This window comes from Sceloporus undulatus, chromosome 1 (assembly GCF_019175285.1).
Source record: "Sceloporus undulatus isolate JIND9_A2432 ecotype Alabama chromosome 1, SceUnd_v1.1, whole genome shotgun sequence".
Lineage (NCBI taxonomy): Eukaryota > Metazoa > Chordata > Lepidosauria > Squamata > Phrynosomatidae > Sceloporus > Sceloporus undulatus.
In genome coordinates this window covers 267981954-268002682 of record NC_056522.1, presented here as the reverse complement: position 1 = coordinate 268002682, position 20729 = coordinate 267981954, and the positions used below count along the sequence as shown (strand labels likewise).

Below are 20729 nucleotides of genomic sequence, written 5' to 3'. Positions count from 1 at the left end.
ATAAGAAAAGGGACCTTGTAACTCCTTTGAAACTAACTGGTCAAAACAAATTTGTAATAATAAGTATAATGATAGTAATAGGCAAAGGGACCTTGTAGCACCCTTGAAACTAACTGAATGAAAGAAATTGTAATATAATATTGATAATAATATGTAAAGGGACCTTGTAGTGCTTTTCAGACTAAGTGGAAGAAGAAGCTGATGATGATGAAGCTGATGATGATATTGTAGAATCATAGAATAGTAGAGTTGGAAGAGACCGCAAGGACCATCCAGTCCTGAGGGCAGGGAACCGTCTAACTAAAAGGATTGCATGTACAGCGCTGTGTAAATTTACAGCGCTTCATAAATAAAGGTTAATAATAATAATAATAATCCCTAACAGATGGCCATCCAGCCTCTGCTTAAAGACTTCCAAGGAAGGAGACTCCACTACAGTCCAAGGGAGTGTGTTCCACTGTCGAACAGCCCTTACTGTCAGGACATTCCTCCTAATGTTGCGGTGGAATCTCTTTTCCTGGAGCTTGCATCCATTGTTCCGGGTCCTATTCTCTGGAGTAGCAGAAAACAAGCTTGCTCCCTCCTCAATATGACATCCCTTCAAATATCACCTCTTAACCTTCTTTTCTCCAGGCTAAACATCACCAGCTCCCTAAGTCTTTCCTCATAGGACATGGTTTCCAGATCCTTCAGCATTTTAGTCACCCTCCTTTGGACACGCTCGAGTTTCTCCACATCCTTTTTGAATTGTGGGGCCCAGAACTGGACACAGTATTCCAGGTGGAATATGCAAAGGGATTTGGTGAGGCTAGCTGGGTGAATGAAGGTGTAGTAGCATCAGCTAAAGCCTTAGTCCTGCTCCAAAGGGAGGCCATGTTGGCCAGAAGGTGGAAATGGAGGACAGGTCCTGAGGGGGGGGGGGAGAGAAAGGAGGCCTGGTCCCCAGGGGGCCCTGAGTCAGGAGGGTCACCTTGAGGAAGGGCTTCAACAACAAGAGAGGAAGGACTTGGGGACCAGGGTGCAATTGCGTGGCTTCTCCAGCAGGGGGCCCGCGGCGCCCGAAGAAGCGTGGCTCCGGAGTGGAGTGGCTGGCCTTGCCCTCCCAGAGGCAGCAGCAGCAGCAGCAGCAGCAGCCTCCTGTCTCCTCGCAGCAGCAGCAGCAGCCCCACAGAGGAGAGAGAGGCGCCCTTGGCGGCTAGGAGCTGCTGGGGGGCATGTTTTATTTTGGGCAGGGAAAGGGAAGAGTCCCCGGCAAGGATGCGCCGCCGGCAGCTCTAGGGAACCCCAGGAGCTGAGAGCAGCCAGAGGCAGCCTCTAACCACTGAGCAGCACTCCCCAGGTAAAGAGATTCCCTCCCCCCAACAGCCTCCCTTGCTCCCAGCCTCTCTGAGATTCGTCTTAAAAAGCAAGGTCATGCAAAGGGATCCTTTAGCATCTGTGAGAATTACTGGCGGAAATAATAATAATAATAATAATAATAATAATAATAATAATAATAATAATATGCAAAGGCATCTTGAGGCACCTTTGAGACTCACTGGGCAAAAAAAGTTAGTAGTAGCAATAGTGGTAGTAACTGTATGCAAAGGGACCTTGTAGCACCTTTGAGAATAACGGGGGGGGGGGGGAAGAAGTTGTAATAATACTGATAATATGCAAAGAGATCTTGTAACACCTGTGAGATCAACTGGGCGAAAGAGGTAGCAGCTTTAGCTGATCTCTGTGGGGTATTCAGCTGCATTTGAGATTTCCCAGAGAGGTAACTGTGTTTGTCTGCAACCTAATACCCATCTGTGTTGGAGAAGGACTACTGAACTCAAGAGGAGACGTGCATAGGTGGTGGTATACTAAGTGGGCGAAAGAAATTGTAGCATCAGCTACATCAGCAGCCTTTTAGTTGTTTTGGGGCTGCTGATGCTACAATTTCTTTCGCCCACTTAGTATCAAAGGTCCTCTACACCTTTATTATTATTATTATTGTGGTGTTGAGGCTGTAGAGCCCCTAAATTGTCCTTTTGAAAGGAATGAGTATCCAAGGAACCAGAGAGTCTACTAACTGGGCATGAAACATGGCTAACAAACTTAGATATTGCAAAGGGGGATATCTTAGATATTGGAAAGGGGAAGGGAGAAAGAAAAATCCTTTCGGCTGCCAATTTGGGGCTTAGGTTTGTTGACATGAAACTCTGTGCTGTTGAAGGAAGCTGTTCTGTTTCAGTTCTCTCCCCATTCCTGTACAGTGTACAGCTTTTCATGTGCCGCCCTCTGAAGCTGAGAGAGTGTGACTCACCCAAGGTCCCCCCCTTCTGAAGAGATTTGCCAAGAAAACCTTATGATAGGGTCTTATAGAGTCACCATAAGTCAAAAACATCTTGGGGGCATACAACAACAAATGTATGGAAGCATTTGCAAAGGGTTTGACAGGATTCTTCTACCAAGCCCCTTCTTTTCTCGAAAACCTTCCTTTACAAGACCCCTTCCCGAAATCATGGCACGCTTAAAATGGGCAGAAATCAAGAGCCCGAAGGAGGCTACAAAGTTCCTGGGATGGTTCCTTTTAAAATGCAGAACTGACAGCTGGATTTACAGCCTCTGTGACCTTATAGGCAGCCTTTCATGGTGAAATTGTCGCCAAGTGCATCATACAGTAGGCAAGAAGGCTGGTGGAAGGAAATCTGTGCACTGGCACTGGTGAGTACAGAAGAAAGGTATACCTAGCTGCCTGATCTGAGGGCACATCGCCTGGTCTCTTAACAGGGCACTTGGCTATCAACAGCATTAGATGATACAGAAAAGAGGAAACATTGCAGGGTATATTCCACGTATCATATCAGCTCCTTATCTTATATACTGTACATGAATGTGACTGAATTTAGAAATAGCTTTCCAGAAAGACCAGGATCTCTCAGCAGCAGGGCTGGCTTGACCATTAAGCAACAGAAGCATGTGCACATCAAGAGAAGGGGGCACCACAGAAATTTTCCATTGCTGTAGTCACCATGGGTCAAATGGTGCAAAACTGCAAACGGTGCAGCTGAATTAGGTTCCATGGAAGATGAGGGGGTTTCTCTAAATTTTGAGGGTTTTTGTTTTATCGTTATTATTGTTCATATTTTGAATTAGATATATATGGGGGCACAATAAAGTGGCCTCTAAATGTCTTAATCCAGCCTTGCCCAGTAGGCTTCATTTTAGATGCTGGATGCGCCTGCTGAAAAATCAGGTCCATCTGAGACTTACCAGAGAGATAAAAGTGTTTGTCTGCAATGTAAAATCCATATATGTTGGAGAAAGAGCACTCAACTCAAGAGGAGACATGCATAGATTGTGTTATTAGTCAGCTACAGCCCCAAAACAACTAAAAGGAGCCATGGAGACCTTAACAATTAACATATTTATCATACTATATATGCATTTTGCGCATTAGTGGTTTACTTTTCTCAGGGGCCCTTTCACACTGTGATTCACTGCTGTGGCAACATCTGCAAAGGGAGGAATCCTGAGACTGGCAGTTCGGAAAGTTTAGCCTTTCATATTTTGGTGTCTCTCCAAATTACAGAAGCTAGGATCTCATAGGATGCACTCGTGGCAGTTAAAGTGGAATCATATCAATATTTGTGTAGTGTGAAATGGCCCTTAGTATAGTTGCTACATATTGTATCATTAGGCATAGTGAGGTGATTGCCTCAGGTGACTGGTTCTGGGGGACAGAGAGAAACAGCTAGGGACTTCTCCAAGTTCTGTGTCTATCCCAAACCTCTTAATCATTAATTTTTGAATGTGTAATAGAGCTACCTAAAGGGGGAACATCCTTCCACCTTGAGAGTGAATCTAGTCTCTGGACATGATAGTCTTACAAGGGCAGGCACTTCTTTAAGTGATGGCATATATTATTTCACTTTGAAGTGTGGTATTCCAGGTATGCTGCATTTGCAGACCCCTTTGCTTATTCTGCAAACTAAGGTCTTTTTTGTTGCCTCCAAAGTCTTGCCAAACTGGCACCACTGGATGCATCTTGGACTCCTGGAAAGGCTGGTGGAAAATGCTATCTTATGTAATAAATAGCTGCCCTTGTTTACCAGACACTTAGGCTATGTTTTAGTTACTTGCAGTGATGCCTATCCTTACTTTCTTACACTCAAGGCAACTCATAAGAAATTCAAAGCATATTCAAAGCATAAATAGACAATCATAAATAAAAGCCTTCAGAACAAAAAAAAGATACAAAGAGTGACAAATTAAAATGCTTTTTCTTTGTTTCCTGGAAATGTATAGCACACCAACAGCTCATGGCTCACCACATTTGGTAGCTCAGGGATAGACTGCACTAGGCTTGATGATTTTCCACAAATGCATCTATGCACCATTTAAACATTTAATAAAACCAGTGATAGTGGCTATAAAGGGTGGCAGTTATCTGTCCATCTGTCTGTCTGTCTATCTATCTGTCTGTCTGTCTGTCTATCTATCTATCTATCTATCTATTTGATTTGGGTTGTTTATTTGCCTCATCAGCACAGCCCACAGCTTCACTCAGGTTTTTGTACATACTTCATTTATTACACCAATTGTCTATCCTGTGCATCATTCTCTTGCTTTATAAGACATCAGTTAGTTCATCATCCGGATGTACCTTTAGTGACATGCATAACAAAGAGAATAGCTGCCTTTCTCTTTCAATTGTTTTCATAGGTAATCACTCTGAATGGCAAATTATTAAGTGCACACATCCACTTTTTGCCTCAGCATCATGAGCACCATGCTTATCGGTGATATCTCTCTCTTTTATGCCTTTCACTTTTCTCGTTACGTTTGTAACCTTAGTGTCCTCTCCAGTTATCATTACCATTTCCTACATGATTCTTGTTGATATGAAAGGATATGCCATCCATGTATCAGTTCACAAAGCACCTCTGTATTGAGATCTCTTTCATCCGTCATCATTGCTTTTGCTTGCTGTCCCTAACCACCATTCTGCACTTTTCATTATAGGGTGGTGGCCTAGCAGTACAAATTCTTGCCTCTTTAAGACTTCAGCGTGGATTTTTTTGGTAGAAACCTATCTATGTTTCTAGTTTTTTGCTGTCTAATAAGAGACATAGGCTGCATCTGAAATACAGAAATAATCCAGCTTGACACCACTTTACCTGCCATGACTCAATGCTATGAAATACCAAGACTTGTAGTTTTGTGCGACATTTAGCCTTCTCTGTTATAGAGCTCTGGTGCCACAACAAACTACAGTTCCCAGAGTTCCATAGCACTGAGCCATGACTGTTAAAGTGGTGTCAAACCAGATTATTTTTGCAGTGAAGTTGCAATCCTATGTTATGCCCCTCTCTCACCCTTTCCTTTTCTATAAGAAGTGAACTGCAACAATCTGCAGTATGTTAAAATATATCAATATAAAATGGCAGAGTTAGGAGTAGAGATACAAATCTTCAGTTATTTCATCCTGACATGCAAGAATAATGCAGAATTGGGAGTAGGAATGTAAATCTTCAATTAGTTTGCATGCAAGGATAAATAATTACTGCAGTTTTCTCCCCAGTCTGAGATAAAACAAAATATTTTTGTGTAGCATTCTCCCCTATATTCAAGCATTCTGAAGTTTTTTCTGGAGAGTTGTTTCACATTCTGAAGAATTTTCCCAGGCAGAAAAAAAACAAACCCTTATGTTTTGTGCAAAGCAAAACAAAAAACAAAAACCCTCCTTGTGTTCCTACATAAAAAATACTGTGTAGAAAATGTGGCTTTGCACACAAAAGGCATGTGCAAAAAAGGAAAGAAACCCTATGGAACATTCTGGGATAATTGAGTAACAGGAGAAAACTCCACAAATGTTTCAGTGCTCTATTATTCTTTCTAATGGGGGCATCCATATTGTCAGGCACATATTTTTTGACCAAGAAACAAATAATAGGAAACAAAATTTCCATCCATATTTGGGAAGAAAGTGGGCTGGGGTGGATGGGAATACAGATTTAACATTGTTGGGGGGAAATTGAAATTGAAATCATAGAATGATAAAGCTGGAAGGGGCCTCATATGTCGTCAACCCCAGCCCCCCTGTTCAGTGCAGAATCTCCAGCTAAACCATCCCGAACAGGGAGCACTTCAGCCTCTTTCTGAACACCCACAGAAAGAGACCCCACCACCACCCTCTAAGCAGTTGGTTCTATTGCAAGAACTCTATTATTGTCAAGATGTTCCTTCTAATGTTCAATTGAAATCTACCCTCCTGTAACATCAAACCATTATTTTAATGATAATATGTTTAATTGATGTTTTAGAGGAGGGAGGGAATAATTGGGATGTTGTATATTGTATAGATTGTTTGTAATTGTAAGCTGCCTCAATTGTCCTTCTGTCAGAGAGGTGGGGTAAAATTAAAGCATTTATTTATTTATTTATTTAACCTGGTCCTACTCTCTGGGGTAGCAGAGAACAGGCCTGTCCCCTCCTCTGTGAGAGCTCTTGAGTTATTTAAAGAGGACATCATGCCACTCCTCAATCTTCTCTTCACAAAGCTGGACAAGCCAGCTCCTTCAATCTTTCTTCATATGTTTTGTTCTCCATAATGTTTATCTTTGCTGTCCTTCTCTGAATTTTCTTCAACTTGTCTATATACTTCTTAAAATGAGGCACCCAGATCTGGACACAGTACTCCAGATGAGGCCTGACCTCATCAGAATATAGTGGGACTATTTCTTCCCACAACTTGAAAATAAATGACCAATGGTGTAGGCATCCCATTTATTTATTATCTCGCTTTTCTTCATCCTGGAGTACAAGGTGGCATACATGGATTCACAAGTGGTTTACAGGGAGAACCCTAGGATGAATAGTGCCCTCCACAAGAACTGCTTTTGCAGCTGCCTCCCACTTCTGTTTGGCACTTTTGGCAGTGTTTACAGTAGCAGTGGGTGAAAACTAGATGTTTTAGACTACAATTCCCATGATTGGCAGTGCTGGCCCAGCCTGATGGAAATTGTAGTCCAAAACATGTCGAAGATCAGCACTTGCTTACTCCTGTTTATAGCTTCTGTAGTGCTTTGTAGTGTTACCTTAAAGTAAAACCCTGTTCTCCTATGATGGCGAGGTGGTGGGATATGGAAAAAAAATACATCAGAGTGGATATTGAAAAAGAAACATACTTGAAAGGTAGCCAGTGGAAGTTCATTTTTGCAGAATAAAGTGCAGAACTTTGAAAAAAGGGGTTGAAGACTCTTCTGTCCTTCCTTCCTTCCTTCTTTGATTTATATCTCCCAAAGTTGGGATTCAAGGTAGTTCACAACAATCAGGGGAATTAAAAAATCAGGTGCAAATAAAAATATAATTGTATTATACTATTAAAATAAAATGACACAAATTCTAATATTAAAAAACAAAATGAATTAAAAGCAATGGCCTTCCTGATTTTAGTTTTATAAATGGATTTGTAAGGGGGGGGGGAGTGACTTCTTTTGAGAGGAGATGGTATGTTGGAGCAAAGATACATGGGATGCCTAATCAGCCAAATAAATGTGTAAACAAGGGACAGAGGCTGGAGATTCTCAGGAATAATGCAAAAGCATAGATGAGAAGCATCAAATCCTGGTCCACTGAAAGATCAGCAAGAATTTTTCCTAACTTATTTAATCTTTAGCACACATTTCCATTAATTGTTATACATCCATGAGAAGCAAATATATATTGTTTTAAACAGAAGGACAGTACATGATTATGATGTAAGCATCATATCAATTCTGTATGAGGCACGTTGGTACAAACAAGCACATGTCCAGTCTGCTTTGTGCTGCAGTTGATAAGACTGCATAGGTTTCAGTGCACCACTTATACACATGCATCTCCAAGCTGCCTGTTGACTTACGGTGACCCCATGAATTCCATAGGGTTTTTTTTTTGTTTGTTTGGAGTTTTGTTTTGTTTTGTTTTTGGGTTTAGGGAATGAATGCTTAGGAATGGTTTTGTCACTTCCTTCCTCTGAAATACAGTATAGCCTACAGCACTGAGCCTGCATAGTTTCCAAGAACAGACGGGATCTAGTGCCATAAGTACCATAGTACCATAGCCATAACAAAATGGTTTGTAAGCAGTAAACATATCTTTTGGTATATTGTGCTGTGGTTAGTTCCAGCTTCACCAAAGGAGTGATGTGAGACAAACTTCAAAATCCACAAATGAATGATACCTTTATTGGCCAGCCAAAATACACAGACACATAATGAAGCTCCATTGGGTCTTCATCAAGCAAAAGATGTTTTAAAAATCATACAGAAGAAAGAAAAAAAAACATGATGGTCTTGGAGTCACAGGCCTACCTTTTATAGATGCTGTCTTTGCTATAGTTCATTTGATTTGGAGGGATCTCATTGTAGGCAGAGGCCATGCCTTTCTTGGCCATATAGGAACCAAGACAAAGGGCAGTAAAACTGAACTGCATTAGCAGCCCTAAAGATTCCATAGGATGGAGCTATGACAGTTAAAGCAGTAGCAAACTGCATTATTTCTGCAGTGCAGTTTAGACCTCTATCTCTTGTGAAGCCACAAGCCCAGAGGACATTGAATTTCTTATGAAGTCTGTAGTGCTTCACCTGGAAAAACATTTAAGTGTTTTATAGGCAAAACTCAGCCAATTAAACTCTAAAGAAATGTTTTCAGTTTATTGGAGGAAGAAACCTTAAAGAGTTAAGTTCCAGTCCTACCTTCCTTCTTGTTTAAAATTCCCCTGTTGTGGCTAATTCTGGTATTTTCAAATCCAGGAAATATATTTAGGGATAGCTGTGCTGGCCATACAGCAAATTAAAACAAAATTCACAAAAGAGTGATATTTTTATTGGAGTGACGATTAACCTATGTCTCATCTTTGCACATAGTAATAGAGTCTGTATATGAAGTCTATGCAGCTGAAGCTCTCAATTGTCCTGGCTTCAGTCCAGAGTTGTTCTGGCTCTGGGTCAGTTATTCTTAGTCCAAGAGAAAACACACCAAAAAAGGCACATCATCACACAGGAAAATTTGACCTAGAATCAAGAAATGCAGGACAGTAACTGATGAAATTTTGTGTGGCTAACAGTTTGTTGATTGGTTACTCTTCTGCATTCTTGATTCTAAGCCAAATTTTTCTACGATCTCTGATTCTGCTTTGTTACCTACTTTTGCATTCTAGTCGACTATGATTAACAAAAAGTCCTGTTTTGGTGTGTCATCTATTTTCTCCTGGACTGTCGCATAGAATCTTTCAACTTCTTATTCTGCCTCTGTAGTTTGAGCATAAACTTGGATTATGGTTATATTTATGGGTTTTCCCTGACATCATATTGATATTGAAGGGGGAGGGTAGCAAGTCCTCCCAACCTATGCTGGAAGGGTCCTTGGAGCACCCAGCAACAAAGAAAGTTCAGAGTCCGATTGTAGCTCAAAATAAGCGCACCTTTAATCTCCGTACGGGATGACAGCTGCCTACATGGCAATTCCAAGACTGTCATACCCAATTGTCTTTCTTCAAACCTTTTATACATTCAAAAATGCAAGCATAGTTTAAACAGCATCTCTTTTTGGGTTAACTTTCAACATTTCCCAAAACCAGTTTATTGACTAATTCCTATCTTCCTGCCTTCCTGACAAGTTTCCACAGTTCTGGTTAATCTTTCACAATCCCATTGTTCCTCTTTATCAGATTGCTTTAGCCATGTTATGCTGTAATCATTAAACTGCCCAACTGTCTTTTGACCTTTAGGTATTTGTTCCTCTCAATATGATTCAATCATACTTTGCATTATATCCTTTTACTGCTTTTGCTACATCTCTCCTTAGTTTAATGTTGTGCAGCTTTGGACTTTCTTTTTACCTCTGAGCACATCAACAGCTGAACATCCTTTCAGCTAGACTTCAGTTGCATCATTACTCACAGTGCTGCTCACCGTTTTCCTCTGCTGTACCTCAGTACCGGTGACCTGACAGTATTATCTTATGGTATTATCTCATTTCATTTTGGATTGTCTCATCATAAGATTTTCATGGTACTCCTTCTTCGCAGTACTAACAAATGTTAGCTGCGGTGCCAGTGCTGTTGTCTCTGAGAGAACCCCTGCTAGTACAGTGCACCCGTGTCATATGCGGGCGCACTATATGCGGCTTCCAGGATACGCTGGGAGCTGCACCGGAAGGGCTTCTCTCGCACCCTGGAAGAAACAATGGGGCGCACCGGGTGCGCACTGCGGGAACGAGGCCCATTGTTTCTAATGGGGCTTGACCTTACATGGAATTTCCCTTACGCGGTGGGGTCCGGAACGGATTCCTCATGTAAGGGAAGGACCAACTGTATTACCACCCCCCAACACATGCACATTGCTGCTGCTGTCCAATAGCTGTTTGGCATATTTAGTCTGGCTCCTCAGAAAAGACCTGTCTAACATGGGAGACCTTACCAGCAGTGCCGCTGCCATCAGCTCCTGTCTCACATGAGCACACAAGCCACAGAAGGGTAGTGCCATTGGTGGGATAAATCTTTTAGCAATGGTAAAATCATGCAGGATCCAATTATGTTGACCATCAATTAAATTCCAAGTTGTAGGTGTATAATTTAAAAATGTGCATGCAACTATACATGTCAAAGATGCTTCTAATGCAAAATTAACATGCTGTAAATCAGGGGTAGGCAACCTGCGGGCCGGATCCGGCCCGCCAAGGCTTCCCAGCGGCCCCTGAGCAGTCCTGCCGCCGATTGCCGCCGATTTCCTCCGTTTTTCGCCGCTCCGGGCACCATTTTGTTTTTCAAAATGGCGACTGAAATCTCGTGTGACCTCAGGATGTCAAAGGTCACGCGAGATTTTGGCCGCCATTTTGAAAAACAAAATGTCGGCGCCCATGTAGGAGGCCTGGTGCAGCCCCTGGAGCACTCCAACAGGGGTCCAGGAGCTGCAGTGGGCTGCAGCAGGCTCCACCTTGCTCTCCGCCCTCCTCCTCCTCCTCCCTAAGAGCAGGGAAAGGAGGAGAGGCAGATGGAGTGCAGAGCCAGGGAGAAAGGGAGCCAGGGAGCCAGAGCAGCAGCGAGGCAAGAGGTTGGTTCATTGGGGGAGGGGTTTAGCTGGGTGTTCTATGTGCAAAATTCCCTCTCAGCACCTTGTGGCATTTCTGGGTTGAAACAGTGCATGCTTGCTGCAGTTTATTTTCCATTGCATTTTAGTAATTTCCTTGCTTGTAACTTTATTCTTAGTATTATTTATTATTATTACTACTTGCCCTGGGTGTTCTTTGTGCAAAATCCCCTCTCAATGAGAAAGAGCAGGAGGAGGAGAAAGAGGAGGAGGAGGAGTGTGACTTTCCAAAGTGCATTTCTGTGTATTTTTGGTGCATTTATTGCTGAAAGGTCTGCTGTAACAATGATAGTAGTGGAGGTGGTGATGATGATGATGATGCTTCGGTGGAAGCTCCGCCCCGTAGAGTGGAAGCTCCACCCCTGGCATGTGGCTCCGCCCCTGGAGGGTGGAAGCCCCACCCCCGGCATGCGGCTCCACCCCCGGAGGGTGAAGCTCCACCCCCCGGCTTCGGCCCCCCAGTTGTCTGAGGGACAGCAACCTGGCCCCCGGCTCAAAAAGGTTGCCTACCCCTGCTGTAAATCCTCCAGCCAGAAAGGAGTAACCATTGAGTATGCCCAGGCGATAATTAAATTCCAATTGGGTGCAGTTTATAGTTGTCCCTCCCTTTCATTTTCAAAACCACATGTGAGCTTTCTTCAAGAGCTCAGTATCTATAGTTCGAGTAGAATTACATTACATCCTTGCTTTACGCAGAGGATCCATTCCGGACCCCTCCGCATAGGGCAAATAGTGTGTATGCTCGCGCCCCATTAAAAATAATGAGGCTCGTGCATGATGTGTGGCGTGGTGCGCGCATCATGGGCAGCACACCATTAAAACTTCCGTCATGCAGCTTTCAACATAAGTCATATGCGGGTGCTTTCAGTAAAAGGCACCTGCATATGACTTATTATTATTATTATTATTCATAGTATTTATAGTATTTATACACTGCTCTTCAACCAAAAGGCTACCAGAGCGGCTTACATTTTTTAAAATTAGACATTTCCCTGCCCTCAGGCTTACAATCTAAAATGGCTAAAAAAAACTCTGGTGCACTGTACATGAATACATGTCAAGGACAATGAAAAAGAACCACAGTGTCTTTTAGAAGTAAACCTGTCATTGGTGTGAAAGCATGAATGTTAGAAATGTAAGAGATTTTCCCTGTATTTATTTTTGAAATAGGAGACTCTTTCATTTCCTTAAAGTGCATATTATTTTACTCACCATCCTTTCCAGAAGTTGTGTCCCACTTTGATGAGGTCCATTTGGTTTAAACCAGGTTGGTTTAAACCAAATGGCTTTTTTTTTAAAAAAAAAAAGACTCCTTTTAAAAAATTAATTGTTCTTTTTTTTAAAAAAATCTGGGTATTATTACGGTTTTCCAGTCATTTTACTGAATCAACAATGCCTGTTTGAATTTAAATATTTTAGCTTTTAACAGTTTATTGGAAGTTGTTCATTTCAGCAATATTTAGTGCCAGCTACTTCCTTTTAATCACTTTATTTTACAGTGCAAGAAATACCCATCCCCAAACAAATCCTTCAATCAATGTAAGTTCATCCAAAACAACTCTGAGAGTACTTTCTTTGTTTTATTATGTATAGTCTACATGTATTCAAGTTTAATAGGAATAATAGCAAATAAAAAATGGTGTTTTATTGAAAGACGTAAATCATATCAAAGCTTAATAACTTTGGATTTTTTATGGTAAGAGCATTAAAACATGGTTGGTCAAGCTTTCTAATACATAAAATAATGTTTTACAGTATTAATATTATAGGCAGGATTCAATTTTTCTTTTCATTAAAACATTAATGAAAAAATAGTTTAAACCAAAAAAGGTTTTTTGGGGGATGACTGTCCTCCCCCAACTCTGTAGGAAGGTCCTGGTTGTGGTAGTCTCCTGGCAATACAATTTCAGTAAGATGTTGCCCAGGCATCCTTAGGCTCCTCTGACCACTAATTAGCCATGGAAGCCATGGGAGCGCACCATCAAATTGTTATTGTTCAAGGAGACACTGGACACCTGCTTCTGAAATGTCCCCAAAAGTACATATGAGGCCTTAAGCACCAATTGTGTTAGTGTATAACACCTACAAGCTAGCATGGTGTAGTGCTCTGAGTGTTGGATTGTGACTCTGGAGACCGGGGTTCGATTCCCCACTGGGCTATGGAAATCCACTGGGTGCTCTTGGGCAAATCATACCCTCTCATCCCCAGAAAACTCTGTGATAGGTTCTCTTAGGGTCACTAAAAGTTGGAAACAACTTGAAGGCGCACAACAGCATCATCACTCGCAGAATTCCAGCTTTAGCCATGAGAGGTCATGGGAACTGCAGTTAGTTGCAAATTCACTTCCAATACCAGTGTTTTGGGGTTTTGGTTTAAATCAATTAGTATGTGGGCCCTTCTACATGAAAATCATCTGCCCCGCCTTTCCTCTTGAAGAGTTAGCTTTAAATAGAGTTTGGGAAGGAGTTTCTTATGCATGTGTCAGTTTTACCTAGCCAGAAAATACCATTCTATATTAGACAGACTGATAGTGAAGCAGCTACAGATATTGCCCAGTAGGGCAACAGATTTCCATAAAATTAATTGAGCTAGGAGATCCTGCCCTAGCTAAGGATCTGACTGCTAATACTGTACTGATATTCCTTAACTGTATCTTATTTTTAGATCCATGTTCATCTGCTCTAGAATAACTAAACAGAGAGGACCGCTAAGGGACTGGTAATAAGATACTGACTTTCTTGAAATGGAGACTGGGTCAGAAGAGGCCAAAACTTCTTAGCATGTGAAACTCCAAGCATCCTTTCTGGCACATGTTAGAGATTTCTCCGTGCTGTTTCTAGCAAATATGAATAAACTTACCAAAATGGCTCTCGGGCATTGTGCTTTGGTTGTAATGAATACAGAGACCAAGAATGCAAGCAAATGGAAATTTGGGCAGGATCTGGAGCTTAGCAATCGTATACTTAACATATAGGAAACTATAGCAATTCACAGATGGTTATGGTTTGATATGCAGAAGTTTTCTTTTTGTTCTCTGCACCACTGCACAACAAATGTTATCACCATGAAATTTTAAAGAAAAGAAAGAAGTGGGTTTTGGAGGACTTGTGGAAAGTTTCTCTTGCCAGCCCCCACCCCCCCCCCCCCCCAAATCAGGCAGCTGTCAGGAGGAAATAGAGAATCTGTCTCCTTCCCCTCCCTGCCAGTGGACCTTGGTATTGAGGAGAAAGTAGCACAGTGGGACTTGGAGTCCCTTCTCGCATTTTCTTCTCCCTGTCACTGACCAAGCAAGGCTGAAATCAATAAGGATAAAATCTAAATAACCAGAAACACTTAAAGAGAATGAATGAACGAACGAAAAAAAAGAAAGAAAGTGTGGAGTTGTTCAGAGTGTCTAACGAAATGCATTAGGGATACACTGAGCAAATATGCTGGGTTTCGAAGGATCACTTTGCATTCTATTACTTCCATTACAAAACTGTTACATACCATGGGCTGTTTTGAAATTGTGTGAAAGGAAAAAAAAGGTGGGGAAGGTCTAAGTAAATAAGCTTGAGGAGGGGATACAATATTGTAAGAAAGGCATTACAATATTCCTCCTAATCCTTCTCCACCAGGCTGAGGAGCTAGGAAAATAGCAGGCTATTGCACTGTCTGCTTCCATAGATGTGAAGGAAGGGGGCTAGCTCTTCCACCAGTTGCCCCCCATATAGAAGGCAAAAAATGTTCTTTAATAATGTTCCCGTACCACATCATCAACAACAAATATTTCATAATATTCTTTGTTCAATTTTAGAAATGTGTAACAAATACTTCTCATATACTTTACTGGATATAGCATGAGAATAGATAACACCAGATCCCATCTAATCATGGAAGCTCAGCAGGGCCAGCCCTGGCTATTACTTGAATGGGAGACTGCCAACAAATGCCAGATGTTCTAGGCTACATTTCAGAAGAAAGAACTGGCAAAACCTGTAAGTATTATTTGCCCAAGGAAACCTAATAGAAAAAACATAGGACCGCCATAAATCAACAGGTGTCTTGAAAGCACACACACACACATACAGTATAGACACATTAAATGTTGTAGGACCACTGTTCTAATCCCATTTTTCTAGCTGATTTCAGAAAAGCAGTGCTCCTGGCAGAGGCCTACCATGGAAACAACTTTTTCTAAGATAATAATGGAGACTTAATTAATTGTCCAGATAGTGTATATCCTTATGTTATTATTAGATAGTGCAACTTGCTGCATGAGGATGGGTTTTCATAGAAGTGCCAACTGCCTGGATTTATTTCTGCTGCAAAAAGCACATCATCCCTAATTGTCTCAACAAATATAAGTTGGTATTGATATTAAGTGATTTGAATTCAGACTACTCAGGAATATATGGTTATGTATCATCATACTTGTGCTGAAATATTCCCCCCTCTTTTTTTTTTTTTTTTTTTTTTTTTTACAAGTAAGGAATATAAGCTGAAAGGAGCTACCTAGATCCTGCTCAATGAACACTAATCCTGGCTCAAGGAGTGTTAAGGCTAACACTTCCTGGGAACTGTTTGATACTAATAGCTCCTGTTTTCCTTGGGGTACTTGAAATACAGTACAGGTGGTTTTGGTTATAGCAGCTCCCATTTTTACTGCATAAAAATATAGAATGGTTCTCTCAGCCTCAGAGGCAGGCATGGGGTTATTTATCACCAGCAGTGAGGAAATTGAAAGGAGGAGAGGAATGAACTACAGTAAATGGTGGCTATGTGTGATGTTTGAAAGGGGAGGGGGCAACCAGGCACAGCTGGGGTTAAGAAAACATGCACAAGTCAAAAAGGATGAAAGGGGAAGCATAAAAATGGAGAATCTGTTAGCAGTGATTATAGCCTTTGGCTTTAATGTGATAATTTTGCCTGATTTTAACCCAAAAAAGATGACAAAAACACACTTCTTATTCAAATCCTGCAACGCCCAATTCCTCCTAGTGGGAGGGGAAGTACCAAAGAGCTGCCACCATCACCATTTTCCCACCCAGGCATTCAAAAATGTCAGAAATGACACCAGGGAGAGTAGAGGAGGTTGGTGCTACCTTTAGGTGCTCCCCCTTGAATTAAGCTCTTGCCTTTTGCCATTTTACTCAGAGAAAGGGGGATGCTTCCTTTTTTGATGAGAGTTAAAGTACAGTACTTACACTGACCTGTGTATAAGTTAACCCAGGTTTTTTGGGTTGATTTTTGTGACTAAAATTTCTAGATTTATACATGGGTATATATATACAGTAACTAAACTAATTAATTTAGGCACAATAGAGAGCGAATGGGATCGAAGAAAAAATAGTAGTAAATATTAAACCCAGCTTGGTCTACCACTCATGCCAGTGTAAAACACTTGCTGTTGTTGTATGCCTTCAAGTCATTTTCAACTTGTGGTGATGCTACAGCAAACCTATCACAAGGTTTTCTCAGCAGAATTTTTTCAGAGTGATTTTGCCTCTGAGTCTGAGAGAGTGTGACTTCCCCAAGGTCACCCAGGTAGTTTCCATTGATGAGGGGATTTGAACTCTGGTCTTCCAAGGTCCTAGTCCAACACTCAAACCACTGCACTACTCTGGCTCACCTTAAAAACATGAGCACTTTAAATTATTTGCTGTAAGGAAGAGGCATATCTAGCATTTCAATGGAGTCTGGTGGTTTCAGCCCAAAAATGCAAGATGTTTTCCCAAAAACATTCAAATATCATTCGGGCAAATGTTCAAAAAGTATCAGAGGGGAAACTGAATAAAGAAATAGCGGTGTTCTTTTTTTATTTGGTTTTTGTGTGTAACCCAAGATGGCAAGCACATCCAGGGTTGAGGTTGGGAAGTAGAAGTAAACTGAAAACAGATCTATTTAGTATTATTCAGAGTGTAAAAAAATGTCTTTCTAGCTTGAGAGAAGGCTCCATGTATGCAGTTAAAGTAACTTGCTGTATTTATTACTCATATATAAGTCTAGAAATTTTAGTAAAAAAATTGATCCAAAAAACCTGAGTTGACTTATCCATGGGTCAATGTAACTACTGTCCTTATTACTGTTATTAAAAAAGGAGCCATACCCTGGTGAAACACAAGAGTGTATTCTACCCTGCAAGCACTGACCTCCCTCTACTCTCTTATCCATCCAGCCTTTAGTGTGAGCAGAAACAGTTATGCCTGATGGAATTTTGTAAATTCTTCAGCATTGTTTTCTTTGCTTCATCCTTTAGATCCTTTGTTACATTTATCCTCGATTTATCCACAGGTCATAGCAAAATCCATAATTTTGGCCTCAGAACCTAGCCTTGACTTATACATGAGGTCAACTTATAGTCAAGTGTATACAGTAAAATATCAAAACAGAAGGGAAAAAACATAGGGCCCGTACAGACAGGCTAAAATAAAGCTGCTTCAGGTAACTTCGGAGGTATGCTGTTTAAATGATGCATGCATCCTAAGAATCTAGAGGCCGGGCCAAAGCCACACTCTAGTCCTTAGGACTAGAGTGTGGCTTTGGCATGGCTTCTGGACTCTTAGGACAAATGCATCATTTAAACAGCATACCTCCAAAGTGACCCGAAGCAGCTTTATTTTGGCCCGTCTGTATGGGGCCATAGCTAACTTTGTGCTCCACATTCTTGGTTCAAGAAAGTATATATTAAATCATGTGTTTTTGGTAAAACTCCAAAACTTGGATATTTCCAAAAATTCTTAGTATTATGTCCAATTAAAACTAGTTACGTTTTCATTTATTACTGCCTAAACACTTCAGGTAATAAAAAATAATCATTAAAAAAAAAAAGACCGGGTATTTAACCAAGTCTAATCTGCCATTTAACTTTCACCTGATGCAGAGAACATGAATTCCTAGCTTTAGAAATTAAGGTTTAAGAATGTGAGCTTTATCCAGAAAATGCAGAATAGGATCAATCCTGGTTCACATGACTTTAGAATAAAAAATAAAGTTCATTCAAAATAAACTCTCACCTTGTTGTAGAGTTTTAAAATGTAACATTGTTATAACAGCATAGAAAGGAAGTATGGGCGGGGGAGGAATCTAGCAGCAACTTTCCCACTGTACCATCTTCCACAAATCTTTGAAGGTTTATTACCAGGGTCTGAAGGTTTATGACAGTTTGCATCATTCTGTATCATATGACACTCTGATCCAATTTCCTGTTACAGTGCATACGCGGGCACGTTTTACGCGGCTCTCAGCATACGCTGAAAGCCGCATGGGGAGGAAGGGGTGGTGTGTCCTATAGGGACTAATGGGGCACATGCCCATGGCATGCGTGCGCTGCCGTACCACCATGCCACCGCATGCATGAGCCCCATTCATTTAAATGTGGCTTAAGGATATGCGTAATTTGCCTTACGTGGGGGAGTCCAGAACGGATCCCCCGCATAAAGCAAGGGCGCACTGTATTATACCTGTGGCGTTTTGTACTCCATCAGTGTGCCAATGTGATTCTAGGCTGCATCAATAGAAGTATAGTGTCTAATTAAAGGGAAGTAATAGTGCCACTCTACTCTGCTTTGGTCAGGACTCACCTGAAATACTGTGTCCAATTCGGGGCACAACAATTCAAAAAGAATGTTGAGAAACTGGAGCGTGTCCAGAGGGGGACAACCAAAATGGTGAAGGGTCTGGAAACCATGCCCTGTGAGGAGAGAATTAGGAAGCTGGGTATGGTTAACCTGGAGAAGAGATAGTTAAGAAGTGATATGATAGCCCTGTTTAAGTACAGTATTTGAAGGGGTGTCACATTGGGGATTGAGCAAGCTTGTTTTCTGTTGCTCCAGAGAATAGGACCTGGAACAATGGATGCAAACGACAGGAAAAGAGAATCTACCTCAACATTAGGAGGAACTTCCTGACAGTGAAAGCTGTTCAATAGTGGAGCACACTCCCTCAGTGTGTGGTGGAGTCTCCTCCTTTGGAGGTTTTTAAACAGAGGCTGGATGGCCATCTCTCGGGGGTTCTTTGACTGTGTGTTCCTGCATGGCAGTGGGGTTGGACTGGATGGCCTTTGTGGTTTCTTCCACTCTACGATTCTATGATTATGTGATCTAACAAAATGGGTTGAAATCCATGAAAGCTCATGCTAAGATAAATTAGTCCTAAATATGCTACTGGGTTGATTCTCCCATTGTTCCCTTTTTATGCTGAAACAGAGTGACCCAGCAGCAGCAGCAGCAGCAGCAGCAGCAGCAGCAGCAGCAGCAGCAGCAGCAGCAGCAGCCACTAGTAATGTGGATGGTAGTTGAGTATTTGCCAGGCACAAAGGTATCCAGCATAGGGCTTCAGTCCCCATACATATTGGAAACAAATGTGTTATAAAGTAGGGACCATCAACCTGAAGCCGGGGCAGCCTGAGTCTCCCTTATCTGGAAATATGAAATCCAAATTACTCCAAAAACCAAAGGTTTTTTCATGGGTGGCTGAGATAGTGACACCTTTTGTTTTCTGAAGGTTGAATGTGTACAAATTTTGTTTCATGTGCAAAATTATTTAAAATATTGTTAAAAATTATATTCAGGCAGTGTGTATGCGAAACAAATGAATTTTGTGGTTAGATTTGGCCCCATCTCCAAGGTCTCATTATACACATATATGCAAATACAGGTATTAAAACTTTTAAGAAGTCCAAAATAAAAATAAAAAACCTTCTGGTCACAAGCATTTTGGATAAAGGATACTCAACCTGTATTTTGTTTTCTTCTTACCCCCACTGACTTAGTAGCATTTATGGAATGCACCGTTTTAAAGGTTTTAGGCTGGAACTGTGTGTCAGGAAACATACACGTGTCCCATAGCTATACCTCCAAATGCCACCCCACCAAAAAAATATGTAAGCAGCGCACCAGCTGTCCAGCCATTGCTATGTTGTTGGCAAATGATGGGGATCGACGGACATATGTCCAACTATTTTTCTGTAACAGACACTGCAACAGATATCTGGGGGACCTCTACAAAAGCAGGGAAATAGCTGGCCATGCCATTGGTGATTCCTCCTCCCACTCCCAAACTATCTGAAAATGGTCATGTGGAAATTGTCAAATAGAATTTCTGCATGAATGAAGGGAAATAGAAAAAATAGAAATGCAGCCCTGTCTGAGAAGTTGACCTTATAAATTAAGACTAGCAAAAAGATATATAAAAGAAGACGTTTTGGCATCCCATGGAAGCCACTTCTTACTTTCATGTGTCAAAGTAATAGTAAATTTAAGCCACCAAACAACCAAGTTACATTTTGGATTAATAACTAGATAAATATTACTATTAGAATGTGTAAAGGAATAGAATTGAAATTTCAGGTGTAAGATGTTTGACAGAGTGGTATTTCTATTATGTGCTGTGAATTAGGGGAGGGCTGGAAAGAGGATGGGTTTGTTTGTAATGGGGGGATGCTGTAATGCTGAAACTATACTATTGTTCAATATCAATAAATTAATTTTAAATATTTTAAAAATTTAAAAAATTAAATGATCATGTGGATTGCACTGATTAAAAGGCAGACTTAGGAAGGTTGGGCGTTGCATCCTTGGAACAGAATCCCAAATTCCAAGTTGAACAAAAAAGTAAGTTACATAAATGTAAGTTAAACTTATGGT

At 41.1% G+C, this 20729-nt stretch overlaps 1 protein-coding gene across 3 annotated transcripts in view; it reads left to right on the top strand.

The window, feature by feature from the left end:
* The first annotated feature begins 1128 nt into the window (after positions 1-1128).
* Positions 1129-20729, top strand: part of LOC121920134 (proline-rich protein 33-like) — a 31277-nt gene continuing 11676 nt past the window's right edge. Inside the window, exons 1-2 of one of the 3 annotated variants that reach the window (XM_042447207.1) lie at positions 1129-1339; positions 2241-2691. In XM_042447207.1, coding sequence (XP_042303141.1) covers positions 2617-2691 — 75 coding nt within the window. In that variant the 5' untranslated portion in view covers positions 1129-1339; positions 2241-2616. Of the gene's footprint in view, positions 1340-2240; positions 2692-10991; positions 11067-20729 lie in introns of those variants that run through there. The other 2 variants (XM_042447209.1, XM_042447208.1) reach the window with 2 other exon arrangements.